The sequence below is a fragment of the Ovis canadensis genome, chromosome 17 (assembly GCF_042477335.2).
Source record: "Ovis canadensis isolate MfBH-ARS-UI-01 breed Bighorn chromosome 17, ARS-UI_OviCan_v2, whole genome shotgun sequence".
Lineage (NCBI taxonomy): Eukaryota > Metazoa > Chordata > Mammalia > Artiodactyla > Bovidae > Ovis > Ovis canadensis.
Window position 1 is genome coordinate 65,168,322 of NC_091261.1, and position 27,996 is coordinate 65,196,317.

Genomic DNA, 27,996 nt, shown 5'->3' on the forward strand with positions numbered 1-27,996 from the left:
GGTTGGAGTGACCTAATTGGCCAGTCTGGGTCACATGCCCATTCCCAGAGCTGGGGGAGTAGCCCCATCCAAACCCTTTGGAGGAAGAGTTGGAAGGGATGAAAAGAAAGAAAACCAAGGAGCTTTGCCAGCAGCCCCCACACCCAAGTTAAATGTTGAATGGCCCAGCCCCAATTCTCTGCCCGACATTTAGGCAGGCTGTGCCATTCTGTCCTTACTTCTCTCCAGCAAAGCCCACGTAGGTACAACATACACTCATCATTCCATCCCTGGGTTTGCATAAAAACCCACGTCCATGAAGTAGCAACTGCAATGTTTTTCAATCACACAGCAAAGATATTTAAAAATATCACCCATATGTGTTTTAAATACAGGCAAATAGCTGGCAAGGCAGCCGGCTTCACACCCGCGTGCCATTCTGAGTTATAATCTTCGCGCTTCCAACTCTCAAAATCACACGTTGAAGGCCAGACAAGCCCGGAACACTGCTGAGGCTTTTCATCTACCTAGAATCTTCCCGACTGCTCAGCCTAGATTTCTTTCCTGGTAGAGGGAACATCTATGATCCTGGGAAGGAATTTAAGGGACTCTGGACTTGAGCTTAATTGTTTGCCCTCCACTTAGAATACAAAAACGGAACCGTGAAGTTTAGGAAGTTTCCCAAACTCTTTCATGAACCCATTCTCACAGTCCAGCCCACACCAGCTCTCTCGCTGGCCCCCTCCACCTTCCCATAATGTCATCTATCTGATATTGAAACCGTTTACCTCAGTTTGGGACTTGAACCCATGTGCTGGGACTCGAACGCAGCCAAAACCCAGTTTGGGACTCAAACCCACATGGTTGGGACTTGAACCCAGCCAAAACCCTGCTTGGGACTTGAACACACATGGCTGGGACTCAAACCCAACCAAAACCCATGGTCCCTGGTTTCAGGACCTAATGTAGCTCAGGTTCTTGATGTCTCATTGCAGAAAGAAGTCAGTGAGAGACAAAGTGATAGGTAATAAATGGATTTATTCAGATTTAGAGAGATGCATACTCTACAGACAAAGTGTGGGTCATTGTAGAGGACAAGTGCAGCCTTGAAATGTGGTGTGGTTAGTTTTTATAGGCTGGGTAATTTCATATGCTAATGAGTGGGAGGATTATTCCAACTGTTTTTGAGAAGGGGTGGAGATTTCCAGGATTTGGGCCACTGCCCAGTCCTTGGTCTTTTAACAGTGCTTCAGAACTGTCCTGGCACCTCTGGGTGTGTCATTTCACTTGCTGATTGAGGATCAGGGTCTAGTCTTGACTGCCATCTTGGTCCCATTTGATTCTAATCGGTTTATATTGTGTCCTCGGGCTATGTCATTCTTTCAAAAGTTGTGCCCTGGTCCTTTCCCTCCTGTTACAATAAAAGTGAAACGTGAAGTCACTCAGTTGTGTCCGACTCTTTGTGACCCTGTGGACTGTATTCCATGGGATTTTCCAGGCAAGAGTGCTGGAGTGGATTGCCATTTCCTTCTCCAGGGGATCTTCCCATCCCAGGAATCAAACCCGGGTCTCCCGCATTGCAGGCAGATGCTTTACTGCCTGAGCCACCACGGAAGCCCTTAAAATCCAACCTTGCTTGTAGGCCTTCTTATAACTTGCAACTCCTCACATTTTCTCACCTTCCAGATTTATACTTTCCTTTAATATCCAAACTAATGCCCGTCTGCAATACATATAATTCCAACTCAGTGGCTAAAATTATAATAGGTTTTCTTTATCTTTTATAGGAAGTGCAGAGGTAGGCAAGTCCAAGTTTGGTGTGATCAGTGGCTATGTGAGGTCAATTCTCTACCTTGGCTTTCTTTGTGTGGCTTTTACCTGCAGCCTACCTCCCATTACGACCCTAAAATGGCTGCCCCTGCACCAGGTATCACATCTAGGCACAGAGACATCTACAGAAGCATTTCAGCAGATCTCCCCTCACATCTCATTGGCTATAACTTAGTCACATGTCTACTCCTAGGCTGATCACCAGCAAGGGCAATGGGAGGAAGAGGACCAAGAAGAATAGGAAGAAGAGGGAGGAGGAAGAGGAGGAGGAGGAGGAAGTGGAGGAGAAGGAGGAAGGGAAAGGACAGGTCACCGGAGGAGGCGACTTCCGGGAAATCTTGGGAAGCTTTTATCATCTCTTTATAATTTCTCCTGGGATTGGTGCGCATTTCATTCCTGCTGTCCCTAGACCCTCCCTCCCCTGCCCTGGTGGCTCCTTGCTTTGTCATAGCGCTGCATAGGCTTGGCTAAGGTGCTTTTAGTCTCACTAGTCTTGTTCCAAAACTCTGGAATGTGAAAGTTTTTATTTTCAAGTTTGTAGCAAACTCATTAGGCTGAAAAATCTGCCCAGGATTGGTGCAATGTGTAGCCTTAAAACAACAGCAACAAAAAAAAACACACACAAAATTCAACGCTTGATGTGAATGGTCATCCATTTTCTGTAGAAGTGTCAGTGTGCCAGGTCATGTGGTTCTGCAGGTAATATAAGGTATATGATACTCTAAACATCTGAGAATTTCTGAATTCCTAAATACACCTGGCCCTAAGGGGGTTGGATAAAGTGAGTTACGAAGTTTGATGATTATTATTACCATCTTCATTTTATAGATAAGGAAAATGAAACTCAGTTTCAGTGGCTTACCCAGATTTACATAGTGAATGTGACCTGGATTTAAATTCTGAGTGTCTAATATCAAAGCCAAGGCCATCACCCAATAAAAGGCTTAAGTCCATCCCATCCTTGGACACAATTTTTCCTGTCTCCATGCACCATCTATTATTATTTACTTAATATTTTTCTCTAGCCTGGCTCACTTTTTACTAAATGTTTTTGTAAAAGGAAACTTTCTATCACTACTCTAAGTGGAAAACTAGCATCTCTTGCCATAAATAGAAAATAACTACATATAAGTAAATACATTTAGAGTAAAGTAATGAATTAAATTCTTGCCTGCCCGAGGAACTGAGCCTGAGAGATTTTTTTTCAGGGACAGAAGCATTATAGACATGATAAGAACTAAGTGGAGCTTGTCTTTGAAGCAATCAGAAAGCTTGAGGGACACTTAAAAGAGGGTGGGCTTCCTTCCCACGGAATTTGAAGTTTGTAGAATGTTCCATGTATGCTCTAGAAACATCTGGAAGCTCACGTACCACACTTTGGAAGGTACAGAGCTGTGCACATCTGGGCAGCTGCCCGGCTTACAGCTTCCTGCTGATGTTCCTGCGTGTGCTATCTGCCTGCTCCCCATGGTTGACAGACCCCACCCTCTGTGACCTAGGCTTGGCCAGTGAGCCTTTTCCCTTGACCTCATAAAGATATGCTTCCAGAACTACTGGGGCCATGGTTCCAGACTTGTGGACAGAGTAAAAGGAGCAAAATCAAGCCAACATCCAGATAGAAGCAGATGGAAGGCTGCAGAAGAGAGTCTAAGCTGTGCTGAGGGCCTAGCCTGGGGTGTTTCCAACCAAACTCCTGCCCTTTTGGGATATGGGAGCCAACAAATCCATTCTTTTGATTAAGTTCATCCAATTGAAAGCGCCATGATTGGTTCACATTGACAGTATGGTCTGGTCATCAAGCACCCAACTTGAGGACGCCACAGGGATTTACCAAGGAGCTATGTGATGGTTGGCACTAGATGATAGTGCCTTATTCAGACATTGATCGGGGTGATGTGAAGACAGTTTATAAATGTGATTGAAGTCCATAATCAGTTGACTTTAAGTCATTTATATAATCTGAGTGGGCCTGATTCAGTCAGTCTTAAAGGTCTTAAGAGCAAAACTGAGACTTCCTTGAAGACATGGAAAAACAGAACTAGTTTTTGGTGGATTTGACCATCCCAGTCCCTTGTGGAAGAAGGGAGGAGGGGAGATTGTAGAGGAGATCAAGGTGGGGATAACTGGGTGGAGGAAAAGACAATGTCTTGGAAAAGTGGGGTTCTTTCCTCTCCATTCTACCCCACCTCGGAGAAGGAAGGTTGTCACATGGAGTTCTAGAAAGGGATCTCTTTAGGCAGGGCCACTCTTGGATATTTAAGTTTTTGTTTTTCAGAAGCACCAATGTGCCAAACAGGTTGACATTCAAGACTCTAACAGAGCCTGTGGGCCTGGGAATTCTTCGTTTTCCTGAACCTCCTGTCCTTGCAGGGCCACCATTAGGCTCTGAGGTCATAGCAAACGCACCTGGTGCCGAGTGGGTGCTCAAGGATTGGTGAAGATGACTACTGATCATTTGGATAAGTGCCGATTTCCATGCGTCATGTTTGGTTTTTTCTTTTTTTCTTGAAGACAAATTTTATTTGGCAAGAGCGTGTGTCAGTTTTCTTAAAGCAAGATGCCCCCTGAGGTCCCCTAACATGTGTGTTGAGGGCAAGAGAGAAGAAGCTACTTTCCTAGTGATTGCCCATCTTTGCAGTCAGTACCCATGCATATGGGGGTACCGGTGCTGTTGCAGTCCCCGCCCACCATCAGACCATAGACAAAGCCTGTGCCGATGCAAGGAATGGGCTCTGAATGCAGGCGCCCTTGCCTGGGATCCCCATGGCTTAGACACAACATGAACTGCTCCACCTCTGGGGTCTAGCAGTGGTTTGAGGAAACAGGGTTCAGATCCACTCTGTCCTCAGTACCCACAGACCCTTCTTCCACCTTCCCCCCATTGCTCTAGAGCATCTTTTCCTACTCCAAGGTCTGATTTCAGGGAGCTCACAGTCTGAGGTCCAGAAAGTCACAGCCAGGTGAGAGCACAAAGCCCCATGGTGTCCAGGTTGGGCGACTGTGGGGGAAAATCAAGGTTGGTGAAACAAAGGGAGGGCTCAGGAAGGGGTGCAGGGACTGGCCTGCCAGTGAGGTAGCATGGGATGCATCTGCTGCTACAGCAAATAGACCCCAGTGTACAGTGGCTCAGCATGAGAGACGTGTTTCACAGCTGCGGCACAATCCTTGGCAGGTGTTCCTAGATGGTGGAGGCTGTCTTCCACATGTGATCCAGGAAGCCAGGCTCCTCCCTACCCTGGAGTCTTACATCCTCCTCTTAGGACCAGTTGGCCAGGCATGTTTCTTCCCTGGCAAAGGCAACAGTGCAAGGTACATACCTTGAGAAGTGGGCTCAGAACTGGCACGCCAACACTTCCAGCTCATCCTTTTGGCCAAAGCAGGTCATGTGGCCATACCCAAGCTTTAGCATGAGGGGCATATGCCCTGCCCACATTGAGGTGCACTCTGCTAAGTCACGTGGCACTGTTCATGGATAGAGGGAAAGGTGGAGAGTTGGGATCAGTGACACCATCAGCTATAGGTAGATTATTATTCCTCCTGTTTTCAAGGGGAGGATGGTGATGTCCGGAGAGGTTAAGCAACTGAATTTAAGCCACAGAGCCAGGCAGCCATGAATTCAGGATTAAAAGCCTACGACGATTAACCCCTTGATTCCTGGCTCCTGCCAACACCATGCCACATTAGAGCTTAACTCTGCTACCGGTAGCATCACTGGGCAGCCATTTCCCAGTGACTGACTTTTAAATAAAATACGGAGTACACAATTTCCTATGTCTAATCTGTCTTTTACATTCGTCTGTTGTCTGGGCCACCATCTGTCCCTCCACTCTGCGGTGACGCGTCAGCAGTAGGATGAGGCCTTGCCAGCCAGGTTCTCTCCACCTTCATGCCACTTAGCAACCCCAGCAGATGCAAGTTTTCTGACACAGGATCCCATGATTAGCGGGTGCTCTTTAATTAGCTTTATCTTCATTGTGTTTATTGCCTCCCTGAGATTATCTTAAACCTATAGCCCTCCAGAATACACAGGATGTATACGTGGCCGTTTGCCTCCCTGGGGGTTGGGAGGAATGGGACTGTCAGTGGCTCTCATAGGGGTGGACTTGGCCTCTAAAGCCAAACTTCATCTTGTAGAGAAGTTTCCAGATGAAAGAGAGGCTAGAAGGTCAGATAGGACAGCTCAGTAGGAGTAGGGAGTGGAGAAATTCAGAGCACTCTGCCTGGCTTTATAATCAACTCTCTGGTTCTTTAATCCTAGGCTGCTGCTAAGTCACTTCAGTCATGTCCGACTCTGTGTGACCCCATAGACGGCAGCCCACCAGGCTCCCCCGTCCCTGGGATTCTCCAGGCAAGAACACTGGAGTGGGTTGCCACTTCCTTCTCCTACGCAACTTACATCATCTCTGAACCTCAGTGTCCTCATCTGTGTTGTTGTTCGTTGTTCAGTCGCTGTCATGTCCCACTCTTTGCAACGCCGTGGACTGCAGCACTCCAGGGTTTCCCTGTCTTTAACTATCTCCTGGAGTTTGCTCAAACTCACGCCCATTGAGTCAATGATGCCATCCAACCATTTCTTCCTCTGTCACACCCTTCTCCTCGTGACCTCAATCTTTCCCAGAATCAGGGTCTTTTCTAATGAGTCAGTTCTTCACATCAGGGGGCCAACGTATTAGAACTTCAGCTTCAGCATCAGTCCTTCCAATGAACATTCAGGGTTGATTTCCTTTAGGTTTGACTGGTTTGATCTCTTTGCAGTCCATGGGGCTCAAGAGTCTTCTCCAGCACCACAGCTTGAAAGCATCAATTCTTTGGTGCTCAGCCTTCTTTATGGTTCAATTCTCAAATCCGTACATGACTACTGGAAAAAACATAGTTTTGACTACATGGACCTTTGTCGGCAAAGTGATGTCTCTGCTTTTTAACACATTGTCTAGGTTTGTCATAGCTTTTCTTACAAAAGCAAGTGCCTTTTAATTTCATGGCTGCAGTCACCATTTGCAATGATCTTGGAGCCCAAGAAAATAAACTCTGCCTCTCTTTCCTTTCTTCCCCCATCTATTTGCCATGAAGCGATGGGACTGGGTGCTATGATCTTAGTTTTTTGAGCGTTGAGTTTTAAGCAAGCTTTTTCACTCTCCTCTTTCACCTTAAGTTCAGTTCAGTACAGTCACTCAGTCGTGTGCAACTCTTTGTGACCCCATGGACTGTAGCACACCAGGCCTCCCTGTCCATCACCAACTCCTGGAGTTTACTCAAACTCATGTCCATTGAGTTGGTGATGCCATCTCATCCTCTGTTGTCCCCTTCTCCTCCTGCCCCCAATCCCTCCCAGCATCAGAGTCTTTTCCAATGAGTCAGTTCTTTGCATCAGGCAGCCAAAGTATTGGAGTTTCAGCTTCAGCATCAGTCCTTCCAATGAGTATTCAGGACTGCTTTCCTTTAGGATGGACTGGTTGGATCTCCTTGCAGTCCAAGGGACTCTCAAGAGTCTTCTCCAACATCACAGTTCAAAAGCATCAATTCTACGGCGCTCAGCTTTCTTCACAGTCCAACTCTCACATCCATACAGGATGACTGGAAAAACCATAGCCTTGACTAGACGGACCTTTGTTGGCAAAGTAATGTCTCTGCTTTTTAATATGCCACCTAGATTGGTCATAACTTTTCTTCCAAGGAGTAAGCGTCTTCTAATTTTATGGCTGCAATCACCATCTGCAGTGATTTTGGAGCCCCAAATAATAAAGTCTCTCACTGTTTCCACTGTTTCCCCATATATTTGCCATGAAGTGATGGGCCCAGGTGCCATGATCTTCATTTTCTGAATGTTGAGCTTTAAGCTAACTTTTTCACTCTCCTCTTTCACTTTCATCAAGAGGCTCTTTAGTTCTTCTTCACTTTCTGCCATAAAGGTGGTGTCATCTGCATATCTGAGGTTATTGATATTTCTCCCGGCAATCTTGATTCCAGTTTGTGCTTCATCCAGCCCAGCATTTCGCATGATGTACTCTGCATATAAGTGAAATAAGCAGGGTGACAATATACAGCCTTGACATACTCCTTTCCCCATTTGGAACCAGTCTGTTGTTCCATGTCCAATTCTAACTGTTGCTTCCTGACCTGCATACAGATTTCTCAAGAGGCAGGTAAGATGGTTTGGTATTCCCATCTCTTGAAGAATTTTCCACAGTTTGTTGTGATCCACACAGTCAAAGGCTTTGGCATAGTCAATAAGGCAGAAGTAGATGTTTTTCTCAAACTCTCTTACTTTTTCGATGATCCAACAGATGTTGGCTATTTGATCTCTGGTTCCTCTGCCTTTTCTAAAGCCAGCTTGAACATCTCGAAGTTCATGGTTCATGTACTGTTGAAGCCTGGCTTGGAGAATTTTGAGCATTACTTTACTAGCATGTGAGGTAAGTGCAATTTTGCTGTAGTTTGAGCATTCTTTGGTATTGCCTTTCTTTGGGATTGGAATGAAACCTGACCTTTTCCAGTCCTGTGGCCACTGCTGGGTTTTCAAAATTTGCTGGCATGTTGAATGTAGCACTTTAACAGCATCATCTTTGGGGATTCGAAATAGCTCAACCGGAATTCCATCATCCCCACTAGCTTTGTTGGTAGTGATGCTTCCTAAGGCCCACTTGACTTCGCATTCCAGAATGTCTGGCTCTAGGTGAGTAATCACACCATTGTGATTATCTGGTCATGAAGATCTTTTTTGTATAGTTCTCTGTGTGTTCTTGCCACCTCTTCTTAATATCTTCTGCTTCTGTTAGGTCCCTACCATTTCTGTCCTTTCATCTTCATCAGTTCTCCTCTGTAAAATGGAAATAATAACAGTGCCTACTTCATGGAGTTGTTATGATGTTAAATGAGTTAGTTCTTAGTCCTTAGAACAGTGCCTGGCCCACAAGGATTAAGTTGTAATTAATTATAATTGTATAGCTATTATACTGGGCTTCTGAGGAACATCTGTTGCCCACCCCTCCAAGTATCACTTGTTTTTCCCAAACATAAACACTGATGATAGCAGTCTACATTTATGAAGTGCTTACTAATGACAGATGGTGCTAGTGGTAAAGAACCCACCTGTCAATGCAGGAGACATAAGAGACACAGGTTTGATCCCTGGGTCGGGAAAATCCCTTAAAGGAGGGCATGACAACCAACTCCAATATTCTTGTCTGGGAAATCTCATGGGCAGGAGCCTGGCAGACTACCGTCCAGATGGCAAAGAGTCAGACACGACTGTAGTGACTCAGCATAGCACACAGCATACTGATGCCAGGTTCGTTGCATGCATTGCCTCATTTAATTCTCACTACAGCACCAAAAGGTCCCCATTGTACAGATGGAGAAACTGACGTTCAGAGAGGTGGAGTGCCTTGCCCCACATCTGAAAAGTGGTAGAGCTGGGATTTGAATCAGAATTTGAACTGGAGTCCCTCTGACTCCTGCCCTGCTTCTTGTTGTGCCTAAACTGTACCTGTATTTGGTCTGAGAAAAATAGAGAGAATAACTGACTTTGCTTCCTTGATATCATTGCTGCTTCCAGCCACTCTGCTGGGGCCTTTGCCCCACTTCAGAGTTGGTGAAACAGGTTTGGGAGGTGGAAGTGACTTGCCCAAAGACACGTGTGTAAGAAGGGGACAGCCAGGAGTTGCTGCTACATTTGAACTCATGTCTGACTTCAGACTCGATTTAGGTGTCTGACCCTGAGATAGCAGTTGATTCTGTGTCTACAGGTGGCAGAGCAGTGATTCAGACCCCTGCCTCTGGACCCAGTGCTCTTTCCTCTGCCTTTGGCCAAAGACATTGCTGCCCAGAGAGGGAGAGAGCAGGAAAGAAGAGAGATTTGAGGAACAGGAGGTGTCCCCAGAGTCTAGCTTTGGGCTCACTCACTTACTGCAGTCAGCTTGGGTGCTGCCCAGAGCCGTATTCTGGTCCCGGGGGCGCTCAGGCTTGGAACTGGGGTTGGTGTATACACAAAGTGTCCACCAGGTGGGGCTTTAGCTAAAGGCCGTACTCCATGAGGCCCCAGGAGAAACCTTGCTGCCCTACCCTGGAAAGTACACTGGGCACACGCACCGTGTATCTGTATGGTACACTCGTCCACGTGCACACGCAGGCTGTGCAAACCTGTGTGTGAGTATACAAGTGTGTTCCAGAAAATCTGTTTCTGGCTTGTGTGAATAGATGTGTGCACTGGCATGTAGACATGTGTGTGTGTGCGTGCCTATGTCCAAACAGTGTGAGTGCAGGCGTGTACACACATGTGCAACTATGTACACGTGTGTGCGTGCAAGAGGGTATGGTCGGTTAGACCCTGGCCGGAGGTCCTCAGGATCGTTTTAAAGTCTTTCTCAGACTGGAGGCAGGGGGTTGGAACAGATGACTTCTCAGTGTCCTTGATGCCTGGCACATTTGCCAAAGATCCTGATGGACACCAAGGATTCGCAGCAAGAAAGGTCACGGTAGGAGGGCCAGATTTATTTCCTGGGTCAGGGAGTGTTTGAATCCGAGGGGCTTTGCTCCCCCTAGATGCTGAGTTCTTTAGTCCACAAAGGTTTCTGAGACTGGAGGGATGGGGACCCAGCCTTCAAAAGAGAGCTTGTAGAACCTTCATTCTGGACTCCCAGAGCTCTAGACAGTGTGGCTAAGACTGTGGGTACAAGGAGAGTTGACTCTTGGATCCAACCCTGACTCAGCTCCTCATCAGTGGAGAAGTGAATTCAAAGCCCGTCAGAGGAATTAGAGGCAGCTGAGAAAGGGAAGAGGGTGGCATTCAGGGTTGAGAACCTAAGCCCCAGCGTCAAACAGAACGGGATTTGACCCCTAGCCGTGTTGCTTACAGGCTGGATGACCTTGGGCTAGTCACTTGCCCTCTCTGAGCCCCCACTTCCTCAGCTATTAGAGGAAGGAAATGGCCATACTTACCTCCAAGTGCCGTTACAAGGAGGAAATTAGATAATGGGCAGAGCGAGCCTGGCTTGTGGAAAACAGGCCATAAACGGCAACATTATCATTATTTTTTGATCCTATCGGGCCAAGTGGATAATTTTTTTGGTTCATGGGAGCCAAGAGCTAAGAAACCAGAAGCTCCAAGGAGGCTGAGGGAGTGGTATCTGAGGGACTGGCTGCCAAGGTGGTAAACACAGACCCTGCTGGGTCTGACTTGTCTGAATGGCATCTTCTAGAAGCACCTTCATTCACTTCCCTCCTGCCCCGAACTTAAACAGCAGGAAAACTAGAGCTAGGGTTAAGGGTTTTTCAGCAAAGCTACCAAAAGGTACAGGTTTTCCCACCCAGCCTCCAAACCACGCTCAGCCATTTTCCTGTTGAGTGAACGTGGGTGAGCTTGGCTGTCTCTTTGAGGCTCAGTTTGCTCATCTGTAAAATGGACGTAGACACGATAGATTGTGAAATTTGCCTAGAATGTTGGTGAAGCCCCCAGTGTACAGTAGGCACCGTTATGACAATGATGATGACAATGTGATGATTGGACAGGGTGAAAAGAGAAGTGTAAGCATTCACATCTCCCTGTCTTACCAAAGGAGAAAAAGAACTCTTTGGTCTTTTTGTTTGGCTACTGGATGGTATTTTGCTGATTAGATGAAATATGAGGACCTCAGATTTGAAAAAGAGGGAGAAACTAGAGCAGGAGAAGGGATGGAAATGGAGGAGAGAGAGAAAGAACTGGGGAAGATAGGCGCTGAGAGTGCGTGATGAGTGAGAGAAGATGGATGAGCCAAATAAGATGAGAGACATTAAAAATAGAAATTGGAGTGGTTGCTTTAATGAAGGGAACTTTGGGAAAGAAAGAAGCAAAAAGGATTTTAAGGCATTAAGCTCTTCATGCCACACCCCTTAAGAAAGTCTGCTTTTCATTGAAGGTGTAAGGGTCCAGTCTGTGGAGTTCTATTTGGGTGGATGGATGGTGCTGGAGGTCTCTGATGCTCTTTTTGGGGCACAGGGAAGATCCATGGCTGTCCTTGACTGTTCATAGACCTGGAAGCCAGTGGAGGAATCAGTGCCCTCATGGGCATGAAGCCAAGTAGGGCCACTTGAGCTAGATATGTGGGATCTAGGAGAGATGGAGAACCAAATGGGTGAGAGAGAACCAAATGAGAACCAAACTTCATTTCTGTGGTGGTTATCTCAGGTGACTTAGATCACATCCACTTTGCACACCTTGGTGCTGAAATAGGGGTGCAGAATTAGAGGCAGATTTCTACCCTGGAAGGGGCTAGGGGCTTAGGGAAGCTGTGTACCTGAAGAAGAACCTGTGCCGTTGGGGAGCAGAGTTCTCGAAACTCTAGTTAGCTAATGTTTCTAAGTCTCTTGGAAGCTGCCAGGTGCCAAGTGGTTTTTCATTCTGGAGATAAGAATGTGCAGTCCTGGTTCTGGCCAGGACTAAAAGGTTCCCTGGGTAATTACGTGACCAGAGCTATTGGGATGCTTAAAAAACAACAACAGCATACAGACATAGCATAATAAAGTCAGCTTAATAAGGATATAATTTTCATTTCAGATGTTCTGTGCTTTTGGAAAAAGGGGAATGGGTTGAGTTTCTTTAAATTCATTGGAGTGCAGACCCCTCCACCTGGAGCTGTTCTTTGTGTGTAGTGTGAGGTAGGGATCTAATTCTATTTTTTCCCATCTGCATAGCCAGTTGGCCCAGCACCATATTGAAAATGAAGTCTGTCCTTTCCCTACTAGTTTATAATGCCAGTTTTGTCATCTGTTTTGTGAGTTCATTCTATATCAGTGTGAATTTGTGTCAAAACTTTTAATTTGTCACCTGAGTCTATTTGTCTGTCCTTCTGCTCCCTGTCTTTATTATAACAGCTTTATGATGAGTCTTAATATATGATAAGAAAAGTTCCCTCATCTTACTATTCTTCACATTTACCCCAGCTATTCTTGGTCCTTGCATCTTTGTAAGAATTTTAAGATGGGCTTGTCAAGTTCTATGAAAAACCTTTTTGGAATTTTGATTTGAATGGTCTTAAATTTATGGATTAATTTGGAGAGAAATGATATCTTTACCATGTTACATCTTCCAGCCCATGAACTTAGGCTGTCTTTCTATTTAATCAGATCTTCTTTCATAGATATCTCAAGTGAATGTGGTATTGTGGTATGTGTATCAGAGGCCCAGGAAAAAACAGATCCCCTCCACCCCAACTGAATTAAGATTCCTGATGAAAAAAATAATTTGTACTCATAAAGGAAATGATGATATAGAAATTATGAGACCTCTAAAACCATTTTTCAGAGCTAATGTCTGTTAACCAATTGATATCTAATTTTCCTTGACTTTTTTCTTTGTCACATTTAAAGCAAATATTTGTTAATACTGTCGGCATAATCTGTTTATGTTCACTTTACCATATATCCTAAACATCTCTTCATTCAACACATACACACACAACTCTTATCTTTCTGTCTCCCGCTTTTTTTCTATTTTATTTTAAAATTGTTTTAGACTATTTATTATTTATTTCTTTTTGGCTGGGCTAGCTCTTCGTTGCTATGCACAGGCTTCCTCTAGTTGCGGCAAGTGGGGGCTGCTCTGGTTGCGGTGTGCTGGCTTCTCGTTGCAGTGACTTCTCTTGGTGTGGAGCACAGGCTCTAGGGCGTGAGGGATCAGTAGCTGTGGCACATGGGCTTAACTGCCTTGCAGCATGTGGAGGCTTCCTGGTCCAGGGATCAAATTTGTGTCCCCTGCATTGGCAGGCAGATTTTTAGCCACTGGACCTCCAGGGAAGTCCCCTCATCTTTCTTAATAATTGAATAATATTCTCTGGTTCTCTGGTAGATGTACTGGTCAGTGTGTGCGTGTGTGCTATAAGTTGCTTCAGTCATGTCCCACTCTTTGCAACCCTATGGCCTGTAGCCTGCAAGGCTCCTCTGTGCATGAAATTTTACAGGCAAGAATACTGGGGTGGGTTGCCATTTCCTTCAGGGGATCTTCCAGTGATTTGATTTCCAGTGATTTGATCTTTCCAGTGATTTGATTTGAAACCTGGGGATCAAGCCAGTGTCTCCTGCATTGGCAGGTGCATCGATCAAGGTCCCAGACCCCCCAAAAAAATCACCTGAAAATTTTCATTTACAGAGGTGTGTGTTAGGGAATGTTAAGGCACCCAGATGCTGGCAAGAGAGAGCCATGTATACCTCAGATCTGAAGAGATGTGAGGAGAGAGAAGTTACTGGGGCCCTGTGGCAGCAAGGGAGGGACAGCCTGACAGGGGTGGTGACTGTGGAAAGCCTCAGCCACTGCCCAGGCTGCAGTGAAATAGGGAGGGAGTAAATATCCCAGCCTTTCTCTGGGCCTTCTTTTCTCTTACCAGGGCCTTCCACTGTCCACACCCAGCTAGAAGCCAGGGAGCATGGAAGCCTGGGATGTGTAGTCTGTCGGGGTCAGAGTCCCAGGACACTGGGCAGGGCAAGAGGAGAGTGCGTGGGGAAAGGGGACAGACGGAGAAGAATTAGCACAGCAAGAATGCACTATCATTTGTTTTGTCTCTACCATGTGAGGGCAATCGGGCCTAGGGAGCCTGTCCCTCTTGTGTTGTTCCTCTCCAGTTTAATTGGTAATTGAGAGTTGGCACATAGTTAAGGCTACAGCCCTTGTTTTCTGGGCATCTGCTTTTCCTCTCCATAAGAGGCAGGGTGGGCTCAGAGGCAATGAGCCCCCAGGCTAATGTGAGTGAGCTCCGGGGTCAGTGCTGGTTCCGCCACCTTCACAACCATGTGACCATGAGCCAGCCCCTGCCTGTCTCAGGGCCTCATTCTTTCCATCTGCAATGTGGGAATGCAGATCTCTGTCCTGTTCATTGTGAGGCCAATAATAATGAAAGCTACTAAATGCAACATGTTTACGTAGTTTTACATAGACTAACTCACTTAATCTTTTTCACTTTGTACGGTTATTAGCACTAGTGTACACATGAGGAAAATGAGGCACAGAGAGGTAAAGTAACTGGCTTAAGGTCACAGTGCTTGTAAGTGGCCTGCCGGAATTCACATCTAGACAGTCTGGCTCCAGAGTCACTCTCCTAACCACAGTGTTATTTTAAATGATTTATTTATAAAGCGTCCAACAGCCTGTGCTGTGTGTGCTTAGTCGCTCAATCGTGCCTGATTTTTTGCAACCCCATGGACTGCAGCCTGTCAGGCTCCTCTGTCCATGGGGATTCTCCAGGCAAGAATACTGGAGTGGGTTGCCATGCCCTCCAGGGGATCATTCCAATCCAGGGATTGAACCCAGGTCCCCCGCATTGCAGGCAGATTCTTTACCCTCTGAGCCACCAGGGAAGCCCAAGAATGCTGAAGTGGATAGCCTATACCTTCTCCAGGGGATCTTCCCACCCCAGGAATCAAATTGGGGTCTCTTCTTTGCAGGTGGATTCTTTACTAGCTGGGCTATCATTGAAGTCTGTCCAACAGCCATTAGTAGGTGCTTAATAGTGGTGATGGTTGACAGCACTGTGTCAAGTGTTATGCACCTAAGGGACTGCTGGCTTGGTTCTACAGCCAGTCACTTTAGCCCCTGTGTCTGAGACCTAACCATGGGCCAGCCTCCAGGGACACACCCTTGCAGGTGTTGGCCGGACACTCCGATATCCCTTACTCCTCTCCCAGGGCTGTTGAAAACTTCCAGATGAATTTGGAGTCTCTACTTGAGTCTTTCTTCTTGCCTGACAACTGTTGTGGGGAATGTGGAGCTACTGAAGGACATTTTCTTTTGTTTCAGCTTTGATGCTGGGGATTTCGCATATCATTATGTTCATGGCTAAGGACCTGCCATTATCTTCCCTGGGATTCTTGCACAGTTTATGAGTTTCCTAAAGGATCTGGCTCTCTCTCTGCTTGTGCTTTCAGGATAGGCTGCTCCAAGCCACCCTCTGCTTCTTCTGGGATGGGAAAAGGATGTCTTCTTTGCCATTGTAGTACTCATCCTGATGTGTGGGCCTTTGAGAATTAGGGATCAACCAGCAACCTGCTTAAGTTGTTGTACATTCGTGTATATGTGTGTTTGTGGCAGGGAGAGTGTTCTAAGAACACAAAAAAACAGCTTTTCACAAAAATATTTAATATTTTATTACTTTAGTTCCCAAATCCAAGGCTGATTGTTTGCTGAAAAAGTCTGAGTTTGCTGGTCTTTCATTAAGGACCATCCATAATAATATCATTTCCTTGGCTAACTCCATTCAGGGGGTAAACACTTAACTGCTTAATTCATTATTGCTGAGCCTGAGACGGTAACAGATGCCTTAGGAACATAAGCCCCCACATCTAATAAGGCACAGGCTCACGATACGCTTGGAATATGGTGGGGAGAGACGGCTGAAATTTATTTTGTGAATAAAGCAATAAGCCACTAAGCAAAGCTAATATGTTTCAGCCCAGACAGAAAGACACGATCATTCAGTATTTATGTAGCAACCCTTTCCTCAGTGGGACTGCAAGTTTCTACCATTAAAATTGTCAGAATTCTTCAGAGACCCACTGCATTAAGTCATTTAAAAATATCACAGACTTAAAACAATCTGAATTATTGGATTTTCTCGCTGCTCCTCAGTAAGCATATTTGCTGTGGCAATTTCCTGCTCGGTCAAAGGTGCAGCCTACGTCAGTCAGGAAAGTAGAAAAGTTCCATGCAGAATTTTTATTTGGAAGTCCAGTAGTCCCTAACAGTTGAGACAAAGTCAGACATAAATTTAATTTATTGTGGGTTTTTTTTTAACTTTGTCTTTTGACATAATTTCAGATTCCCAGAAAGGTTGCAACGAAAGTGCCAAGAATTTCTGTGTATACTTCCTCTGGAGTCCTCAAATGTTAACATTTTGCAGCATTTGCTATATCATTCTTTCTATCCGGATAGATTTTGATAAACAGATGCATATTGCTTTTGTCTGTACTGTTTGAGAGCTAGTTGCAGGCATGATGGCTTTCCCTTTACTCCTGAATACTTTAATATTCTCTCTGAGGGACATGTTGTTATATAGCCACAGTGCAATGATTAAAATCAGGAAATTAACATTGATACAATACTATTATCTAATCTGTTGATTTATTCTAACTTTGCTGTTGGCTCCAGTTAATGCACTTTCTAGTAAAAGAAAACCCAGGATCATATATTTTAATCGCTTGTCAAATCTTTTTTGCTTTCTTCAATCTAGAATAATTCCCCAGTCTGTGTGTGTTTCATGTGACATTGACATTTTTAAAGAGACTAGATGTTTATTTTCTAGAATTACCCCTCCATGTGGGTTTATCTGATATTTCTTCACAATTAGATTCAGATTATGCACAAATACCACAGAAGTTGTGGTGTATCCTTCTCCGTACATCATATCAGGAGGTATATGATGTCAGTTCTGTGACTGCAAAGTCAGATATAAATTTACACTTGATCTTAGCCAAAAGGCCAAAAAGAAATCAGATATAAATTTAATCTTTCATCAAAACCTTGATTTGTTAAAAATTGCTTTGAAAGGTTTCACACTCACTCCAGATTTTCTACTACAGGTCTTTAAAAAACAGACTCAAAGACAAGGAAGCTGCAAGCTTTACAGATGCTCAGGAGAAAATGTAGCCATTAAAAAAAATTGCCATGCGATAGTTATGAAATTTCCCTAAATTCATTTTGTAGAACGAGAGCTGTAATTTAAACGTGAAGTTATCAAGAGCTGAGATAAACCACACATCACGTGCAATTTAATCTGGCAAGGAAACAGGCCACTCGGAATTGCTAACTAGGCCTAATTCATTACATCTTGGTGAACGCTGTACTTCTGGTCTTATGAGTCTTTCAACTTGCGCATTAATATATTTACCCAGGCCTTATGGAAAATGTATGGGGATGGTAACAGAAATACTGTATCCTTGTTTAAATCACATTACATTTTTTAAACCGCTCGAGTGATTGCTTAGAAAGATCACACCTTCTTCTGAAGCATTTATGAAACAATTATTTACATTACATTAAAAACTTTAATTGCCTTGAAGCACGTGTTCCAAGACACAAATATTGGAAAATCATCAAAAATATCCATCACGATTCTTTCTTCTTTACAACTCTTCTAAACTTTATCTTTTTTATAACCCTCTGTATTGATCTATTGTCCCAGACCAAGAGTGATGTCAGAAGTCCAAGCTGGGTCATAAAAAGAGAATATAATTTCCATTTGCTGTCTATAAAAGCAAATCTTTTGCCCAGAGAAAAAGGGGGTGGGGAATGTCTCCTTTTTTGGGGGGTGGGGTGGGGCAGAGGCTAGGGTAAGATTGGTAGGGGGACATGTCAGAAATGGTGACTGCTGGGTCAGGAGAAATGTTAGTTATGAAGGGGGTTGGGAGGTCTGAGTTCCTCCCGGGTGGTGGGTGTAGGACCTTGGGAGGAGACTGGGGACTTCTCCCTTGCAGAGGCAAGATGATGGAAAAAATGTAAAAGAAATCTAGCCACCCCTGCTGTCCAGCGTCTGAAAAATTGCAGAAGACCAGAATTTCCCTCCAGCTGGGCTAAAGACTCTCTCCCAAAAGACAATCATAATAAAGGAGGCCCATACTGGGAAGAAGCCTGGGGTCCCCAGCTAGGCTAAGGACCCCGGAATAATGATTGTAACAGTGGCAGAGACATCTGTAGCTGTTAATGATCCAGAGCTAGGCTAGGCCCCCCTCAACATATAACGATAAAAGCGAACCCACTGTAGGGGGAGAAACCATTCCAGAGGTTTGGCTAAGAACCCTCCCCAGTAATGGGAACAGTAAAACGACCTCCCATTCTAAAGTTGTGAGGAGCCCATGTAACTGTGCTAAAGGCTCCTGAAAATAGTAACAAGAATCTCTATTGCAGAGGACCCCCGGAAAGAACCCAGTGCTATGACCAAGACAAGACATCGCCTCCTAATAATATAACTCTATAATGGCGTGGACCCTGCGCACAGCAGTGGTGACATTTCCGACAACTCAGTGGCGCCCCCGGGCGGCTGCCACCCGCCCACTGGCCGGCTCCCAACAACCCGCCGGCAGGGTAGTCTACGCAGCTCTAGCTGGCGGCTGCTACCCTCGGATGCGAAGCTTAGCTGGCTGGCGAAGGAGCGGCGGCAGCCCGAGGCACGTGTTGTGTGCTCCGATTGCAAAAGAAAAAAAATGCATTGCAAACTATTAACTTTTTTTTTTAAGTATGCATTGCTGGGGATGGGGGATAGACAGGTGCGAGGCGAGGGTAGGCGCCCCACGCACCCGCCGCCTCCTGCCCCCGCAAACTTCCCTTTGCATTGATCAGCACGTTACGTCAGTATTGATAAGTTTGCAAAAAGCCAAAGTCAAGTGCAATCGCGCGGCACACCGACCCCGGACTTGGGGGGGGAGATGCAACGAGCGCTCCGCGGGCCCGGGAGCCGGCTGCAGGCAGGGCAGCGGCGGCGCCAGCGCCTCTCGGAGACGCTGCCTCCCCCCCACTCCTCTCCTCCCACCCCATCCCCGGCCGCCTCCCCCGGGCGGGCGCCGAGCTCCCCGCCCCGCGCCCTCCTCCCGCGCCCTCCGGGGGTCGGGGGGGGCGCACGGCTCCCGGGCCCGGCGGCGGCGGCGCGGCGGCGCCGAGGGGCAGCGGGTGGCAGGAGGCCGGGGGGCGCCCGAGGGGCCCCGGGCGGTGGCGCGCAGGGCCCGGACTGCCGGCGGCGGCCCCGGGGCTGGGGGGAGTCCAGCCCGGATATTGAGTGCAGCCATTGAGAAAAGCCAAACTCTTGTGTGTGTGCGTCTCGAATAGCCCCCAAGATGGCCGCCAATGTGGGATCGATGTTTCAATATTGGAAGCGATTTGATCTACGGCGACTCCAGGTTAGTGCGGGCAGCACCGGCCGCGCGGCCGTGGGGAGCCCTCGGGCGCGCCCTGGGCGCACTGGGGAGGTCCCCGGGAGGGCGGTCGGGCGCCCTGGGGAGGCGGGCGGCGGCTGCTGGAGCTCGCAGGGGCTCGACTGCCCGCTGCCTATCGATAGGTATTAGGAATTGATCTCGCCGCTGCTCTTTGTTCGGTTCAATCATCGATTAGCCGCTGCGACCATGGAGAAGCGCTAGTGAGCCCATGGCCCGGGGAGCGAGCCGCCGGGTGAGCGGCGGAGTGAGGCGCGAGGAAGGCAGGGTCTGCGGTCCCAGGCAGGGGGCTGCAGGCGGGACCTCGAGCAACCCCCCTTGCGCCGCACTTTGCGCGCCTCCCAACTTCGCGGCGCCCGGGGAGGCCGCGAAGCGCGCCGCGTGCCTGTCCGCGCCCGGCTGGGGCTCGGGCGAGGGAGGGAGGGAGCTGGCGGCTGGGAGGAGGAGGAGGAGGAGTGGGGGGAGGCATCCGGGGTTGGCTAGGAGGCGGCTCCGCGCCCCGCCGCCCGCCAGCACCTCCGCCGCTGCCGCCCGCCTAGCTGCGCAGCCCGGACGCGCCGCCACCCAGGGGCCGCTGCTGCCGCCCCAGCCGCTGCAGCCACCGCCGCCGGACTGGCCGCCTGCACCGGCAGACCTCTCCTCGGGCCGGGTTCTCGGGGTTCGTCTTTGCCTCTTGCTTTATCCCCCTCGCCAACCTCTTTCCAAGTCTTAGGTGGGGACTGGCGGTGGTGATGGGCCCGGGGCGCGCGCAAGTTTGCGCTCCTGCCTCAGGGGCCTTGGAGAGCCGGGAGCTGCGCAGAGCAGGTGACTTCGGGCTCTCGGGCCCACTGGAACTTTTAAATAGGAGATTCCCTCGCTGTTTTCTGCCTCCTGCTTTTCCTCTCGGCCACTCCTCTCTTTCCTCCTCTCTCTAGTCTCTTCTCTCTCTTTTCCCTCTCCCTCCCTGGGGCGACTCCCTTCCAAACTCCAGCACTTTATCCCCGTTCCACCTTTTTCTGGGAGTCTGTGTGTCTCCTCCAGATTTGGGGGTTATTCTTGCTGACCCAACAGGAGACTGGGCCGCGGGGTGGGATCTCGCAGAAAACTGCGCACAGCACAACGCTAGCCTCTGTCCTTTCCCAGGTGCCCCAGGGTGCTCCTGACAAGCCCCCAGTCCCAGGAGTCTCACCGAGGTGCGGCGGGAACAAGGGGCAGGGAAGTGGTGTTGGTTACCGGGAGATTAAAGCATCCTGCCTTGGCCTTGACATTCTTGGAAGAAGGGAGAGCATCAGTCTGGAGATAAAAAGGGACCCGCTTTTTTTTTTTTAATCCGCCTGCAAATCTCGTTAAGTTTCTTCTGATAAGTGGTTCCAGTGCCCCCCTCCTCCTGGTGGCTTCCCAACCCCCCTCCTTTCTAACCCCTCACTCCCCGCAGGCCCCCTCCTTCAAAGCCAGTGAGCTGGAGAGAAAATCGGGGCACTCAGGCATGCAGTTAATAACTGCAAGTGCCTTGCAATTCCAGGTCCTCACTCGAGTTGGGGCTACAGTTTGGTGGCCATCTGAGGCGGGCAGGGCTGCGAGCTGTGGTTGCTGTTTTAAATGATGCTAAAGTGGCCTTTCTGGAAGAGTGGGGGATGGGGGAGGGAGAGGGAGAGAGAGAGAATGGGAGAGAGAGTTGGGCAGCCACATTGGGCTTGGCACGAAGGCCAATGGTAATCGTATTCCCTGCTAATGTTTGTAAATGAGACCCGGGCATGGCTGGGGGACAGCGTCTTTATTTATGATTGATGTTCTGTAACATAAGGAATGACAAGAACGTGGCAGACAAGAGGAGAGGAACCAGAAGGGCTGGCGAAGGCCCTTTGCAGGGTCCTATTGTTATTCTGGGCTGGAGAAAATTTCCGCGGCGAGATTCACAGCGCTGGTATTTGCTCCCGGTTGGCCGGAATGTCAGTTAACACAATTTTCATTAGATAACTCGTTTTCAATCCGGGGAGCTTGGGCTGCTACCGGGAGGTGGAGTGAGACCTGGGCTGGGTGCTGAGGGGTGGGTGCGGCTCCCAGGGGGCTGATTTCTGAGCTGGAGTGGAGGGGGTGTTGAACCTCAAGTCTCTCCTGTCTCAGGCTCAGGGGTCTTTTGTGGAGCTGTTGAGGTCACCCAGATCTTGATTCCAGTTGGACTCCCATTGATCTGGGAACCCTTTGTTAGGGTTTTAGAAGATGCTGAGGTGAGAAAGCAAATTTGGACTGGAAAGGATGAAGATGGGGGTGGTGGAAAGCCTTGTTCAGGTGATGGGAAAATAGAGCCAGGACCTCTCCCTGCACAGGGTATATACTTAGGGTGCAGGAGGGAGGGATATGTTCATTAAAACAATGGCTGGTGTGTTTGACACAAAAGGAGAGGGCTCTGGGGAAAGGGTTAACCTCATTTACATGGATATTAAGTGGGGGGTGGGTTGTCCCTTTGGGAGTTTGAAAAGCTGTACACTTTAAGAGAACAGAGGTACATGTGGCAGCGGTGTACAAACATTGAGGCCCTCACATCTGCCGTGGTGTCCACCCTTGTCCTGAAATGTTCAGGTTTTCCCCTGCCCAACAGTCCTGCGCCCCCAACCCAGCCCCATATTCTCACTGATGGCATTTTTGTTGGAAACGGATTATGAGCCTAAGCACTTTCGCCTCGGATCATCTCTTGTGCATAATGCTAATGACTCCTGTGCCACACTTTTATTCTCATTTTTTTCCCCTTCCCACTTTCCGTTTACAGGGGAGATAGCTAGAAAGGAAAACTTCAGCTGGCTCGTTCCAAGATCTGGGTAGGAAAGCTGGGCCCCCACTGCAGGCCCCGTGCAAGCCAAGAGCTTTGGGCTCACTTGTCCCGTGGCCCCGGATGTTTGTGAGTGTGAGGAGGCATGTATAGCTTCAATTCAGTGGTTTCATGCAGCCTGGTCGCTGAGCGTTGGAGTGGCCAAGGCAGCAAAGGCGGCCCATGTCCCCAGGCCAGACCATGCTACCAACGCCACTCCGATACTGGCAAGAAAGGTGACCTTGTACTGGCCCATGCACACCCTCTGGAAGTATATATTTTTCAAATATAGAAGCAGTCTGGTTATTATTCCTTCCAGTGCCATCTCTGGGCACAGTGGGGCTGTTTTCCTAGGATTGAAGTCTGTCAGCAGTCTTAAAGATGGTGAAGATGCTGTGACATTTGGTACCCTGCTTCAGGATCCCTGAAACTGCTTCCCTCTTTCTTTGCTGCTGGTTTTTCTCTCGGCTGCTGGCAGTCCAGGAAACGAGAAGAAATAAAATTCTATCCCAAAGTTAATGCTAGGCATATTTCATTTGGTTATAAGATTGCTTTATGGTGAACATTACTAATGCAGTATTTTTTTATGGCTTTTCTGTGTATAGTCGTCGTAACCGGATTCATACCTTTATGATTTTCTTTTTCTGCTTTACTTTGCCACTTTTTAAAATGATACTCTGGGTCCAGTCTCTCTTGATATCTTTTTTTTTTCCTTCAAAGAGTGTTAATCAAGCTAACAAGAGTTGGTGCTCAGTCTGAATGCACATCTGTTTCTTGGGAGGAAAGAGGTTGACTGGAAGGATCACATTGTACGAACTTGGGAGGAAAAGGCAAATTCTGCTTGGGGTGTGAGCCTTTAGGGAGGAAAACTGATGGGTCCTCAAATGAGATAAGCTGGACTTTTTGTAAGGAGTTTTGGAGAAACTTCTAGGAAGGCTCAATTTCTTGGCGTACGGGAGATGGGACTTGATGGAATGTTTTTCTCAGCTCAAAGTTTAGAAAAGAGCGTGGATGTGATTAAAATATTATAACCTTATGATATTCTGAAGTGCATAAATTTTACATATCAGCCACAGAGAGTTTAGACATCCATTAGAGCCTCTGACAGCTTGACTTATCTAAATGTGCTATCATTTAACAATGTGTCAAAATTCCTCTTTCTTTAGATGACAGCAGTAAATAAGCTATCAGCCCTGTTGGCGGAATCCTAACTTTGGAAACTTCACTGTAATAGAATTGCTGCCGAGGTGCGAGCATGAGCAGACCAGGCTTGGTGTGGCCCAGGCCCAGGCCTGTGAGATGGACTGGCATTAGGTGAAGGCTGTGGGAGGTTGGAGCGGGAGGAGAGGGAGTGGTGGGAGACAGAGGGACGAGGGGAGATTCCTAGCAGCAGCTCTGTGAATACGACCAAACCATTGGCCAGCCCCCTGGACCCTTCCAGGTCCAACCAGTGGGTGACCCCATTCCATCTGCCTCTCCAATTCATTGCAAGCCACACCCTGTGAGCCTATTTTGCAGAAGGAGCTAGAAACAGGTGTTGAGAATTTATATAAAGAACCCAGCAGTCTTTTCTGGGCATCCCAAAATTCTGAATTTCTCAACTCGACAGAAATTGCTTCCCAAAGATGGGCCTCTCTTTGAATGCTGAAAGAAAAATGAGCAATGTCTCATCCTTGACCGCTTTTGCTGTTGGAGGTCTCGAAGTTTCTTTTATTAATACCTGAATTCACTGTAGAAAATTGTGAAACCACGGACAAGCCTAAAGAAGCAAATCAGCGTCTCGGTGGGTTATTTCAGATGAGCACGGTGCTATTTTGACCAGAGGGAACAGCTTTTCTGATGATGGTGGTGTTTTTTTTTTTCTTTCCTTTCCTTTTTCTTTCTTTCTTCTTTTTTTAAACTCTTCTGTTAAAGGGAGGATTCTGTCTTCGAACTTGACATTCTGTTGTGGTAACCTTTCTTCCGTCAGATAGAATTTCAAACGTGAGCACCTCAGCTGGTGCTAAATTTGATCCTGGATGATGGTCGAGGTGGCTATCCAAAATCTATGGTTTTCTCTGTTGCTTTCTGAAAGGGCTGAATTTCTGGTGGCTTCCAGTTATCTAACTCAGACTGAGCCTGGCAGAGTTTGAGGGTGGGAAGGGGACTGAGGTAGTGGCCTGCCTTTGTTTCTGGCTGAGGAAATCAGGGTTCAGTCGTCTGTTTGATTTTTCTGTCTGGGAGATGCTCTTTCGTAATGACAGTGGCTTATATCAAAGGTGTCAGGGAAGGTGGACGTAGTAGGCAGAGGGGAAGGGCCCCAAGAGCAGCTAAGAAGTACAGTCTCTAGCACTCCTGGGTGAATCCCCTAACATTCCAAGTCTCCCATTTCTCAATCCATCACATAGACTGGTTGTGCTCATCTGGTTTGCTATACTCGGTTGCTGTAAAGGGAAGGATGCTGACATACTTTGTGTGCCAGTTAAATGTATTGCCTTTTCATGACCTCAGGGCCCATTTTGACAGTGATGAGGAGCCATTGGCCTCTTGAGCAGAATTTTGAGACCAAAAAAGTCATGTCTGGAATGGAGTTCTTGGTTTCTAAGCCTTGAGGATCCCTTCAGAAAATGGTTTGTAGTGTTTTGTAGGATATGAACAATCAGTTCCTATCATACTTAATTTAAAAATCCAGGGTCCTTTCCCCTGATTGTAAGACTCCAGGTAGTCGAGCCCCGCCCTCCCCCCCGCGCACCCCCCCCCCACCCCACCGTTATCCTTCTGACTTCATCTCCAGCATCTCTCCTCTCCTCACTCTGTTCTAGGCACAGTGGTCTTTTGGTCCCTCGTCAAGCACATTCTTACCTCAGGGACTTTGCACTTGCAGTTCCTTCTGCCTGGGATGCTTTTTCCCTTATCTTCCCTTGGCTGGCTCCTTTGTGGTCTCACCCCAAACACCTGAAGAAGCTTCCACTACCCTTTAATGTGCAAGTATGCTTCCCCTTCTTTAAGGAAGGTGTTTCCCTGAAGGTTTCAACCTCATGACCTTCCCAGGGGTGGCTTCTCTCTAGGCTTTTTAGAAACCATCTAGGTCTGCCATCAGAGTTGGCAAACTTTCTGTAAAGAGGTGGATAATAATATGCTTTTGCCTTTGTGAACCACGTGGTCTATGTTGCAAGCACGCAGTTTTGCCACCGTGGCATGAAAATAGCCATAGACAAGAAAAATGAATGTGAATGGTTGTGTTCCAGTAAAAGTTTACAGAAACAGGTGAAGGGCTGGATTTGGCCTGAAGGCCATTTGCTGAGTCTGGTCTACAGGTTTGTAATGATGGTGGTAGCATGGCTGAGGTGTTTACCTTTCCAGTTAAGAGTGTTAAGGTAGATCACATGTAGTTCCAGAAACTTGTTCTCTACCCTTTCCCTCAAGAGGGAAGTAAGAGGAGCCAAGACGGTGAGGTTTCCCTGTCTAGCTTCCAGTCCTGGCTCCATCACCTATTGGCTGTGTGAATTTTGGATGGGTCACTTAACTTCTCTAAGCCTTATTTCCTTGTCTCTAAATGGAACTAATAGTAATCTCCCCCTTTTAGATTGTTCTTAAAGATTAAAGCACTTTAAATGTGAAAGTGCTTAGCACAGTTTGGGACACACAGTTACTGTTCCATAAGTGTTTTACTTCTTATTGTTGTTGGTATTTTTAGAGACGAAGAGAGGAGTGAGAAAACCAAATGAGCAGTGGATCCTGGAATTTGCTGGCCTTGCAAGCTTGTTTTAGAGATTACTGGGCACTTTTTCTCTTCTCTCTTCCTCCATTGGGGGCTTACTATATTAATATATTACTAATATTATATGTGATGTCTTATATCTTGGGAGCTCAGACTACAGAGGTTGCAGGCTGGGAGCTATGTCTGGACCACGGATGTATCTGTCCAGATTAGTGCAATATTTAAAAACACTTTTTTAAAATATAAGCTTCTCAGCATTTAAAATACAGAAGATGTTACCTAAGAAATTCAGATATCCAGTATCCTGTACAAGTCCAACACTCTGGCTGCGCTCAGTAGGGAAAGGAGACCTAGCGAGGGCATGGCATGCAGAGGGGACAGTGGTGCAGAGACTCTGGGCTGAGCGTCTGCAGTGGGTCAGACGGCTCCAGGGGCCATGAGGCAGGTCCCTGTCAAGGCCACTGGCTGCCATTCTCCAAGTGCCAAATGTCAGATGAGGCTGCATTCTCAGAAAAACCGAAAGGCCCTGACCAGCTACATGAAGACGCATGATTAGCCTGCTGTCTCTGCTTTTCCTCAGTAGCTCAGTCACCCTCAAAATGGGCCAGCAGCTGCCCCCTCCTTCCTAGTCCTTTCCCTCTGCATCCCCTCTGCCATCCTTTAGCCGAATGAAACAGCAGTTCCAAGATACGCATTTGTCATTAAAAAGAAAGAGAAAGAAATCAATCCTCCAACCTCTTTGGCCTGAGCTGGTTGTCTGCCCCAGAAGCCCGGAGCCGAGCAGTGCTTAAGACTCTCTGAGCCGCCGTCGCTCAAACTCGACGGGGTAAGTGGCTCCCCGGGAACCATTATGGTCGATTGACTTGTCCAGCCAGCTGTTTGGAACGTGGGTGCTGCAGACAGAGAGACCACAGGGGTCACCAGGACAGCCAGGCCGAGTGCAGATTTCCTCAAGAGAGGCAGTCATGCAGAGGCACTCAGAGGCTGGGGGCACCTGTTTGAGATGTTGGTCCATTATGAGTGTCCATGGGCTCCAGGGATCTGAGGTGTGGAGTGTGGGCTGCAAAATCAAGCCCTGCAGTCTCCCACTCCCAGAGATATTTAGTGAGGACTTGGAGCCAGGGGGCCTGGCTCTATCCCAGCTCTGCCACTTACCAGCTGTGTGACCTTGGGCAAATCACTTAACCTTTTTGAGCCTCGGTTTTCTCTCTTGTGTAAAATAGGGATGATAGTAGTATCTGCCTCCTTAAGGATTGTGGATTAAGTGAGTTAGTGCATGTGAAGTGTGAAATCTGTGCCTAGCGCATAGATGTGCTATATAATGTTAATAATAATAACTGCCGTTGTCCTACACTTTGAAAATGTATTGGTTTAGCCAAAAAAATTCACTCAGGATTTTCCATAAGATGGTACAGAAAAACATGACAGACTTTCTGGCCAACCCAATATATTCATCACTCACAGTATAACTAAAAATGGTATAAATTATAATAAGTAAATATCATAAATACTATAAATAATAATAATGTACTGGCAATGTCATGGTGAACCGGAAGACAAGAGTGCCAGTCCTCACTTAGCCCACAGACAATGGAGGGGGGTGGATGCATATCTTATTGGACAAACGGGTGTCTAGTCACACACGGACATTTGATTCTGAGATAGCATGTGGCAAAAAAAACTGCCTGAGTCTGAGCATCAAGGGAGCCTTCCTGGAAGGAGTGACCCTTTAGCCAAAGTGTCAAGGACAAGGTCAGGGAAAAGCGTCCCTGGGAATAGCGTGTGCTAATACCTTGAGGTGGGTGGAAAAACAGTGCGT

At 47.3% G+C, this 27,996-nt stretch overlaps 1 protein-coding gene across 2 annotated transcripts in view; it reads left to right on the top strand.

The window, feature by feature from the left end:
- Positions 1-19,519: 19,519 nt before the first annotated feature.
- CUX2 (cut like homeobox 2) overlaps positions 19,520-27,996 on the top strand; it is a 275,625-nt gene continuing 267,148 nt past the window's right edge. For both annotated transcript variants that reach the window (XM_069557872.1, XM_069557873.1), the window contains exon 1: positions 19,520-19,659. In XM_069557872.1, the coding sequence (XP_069413973.1) occupies positions 19,597-19,659 (63 nt within the window). In that variant the 5' untranslated portion in view covers positions 19,520-19,596. The remainder of the gene's footprint in view (positions 19,660-27,996) is intronic.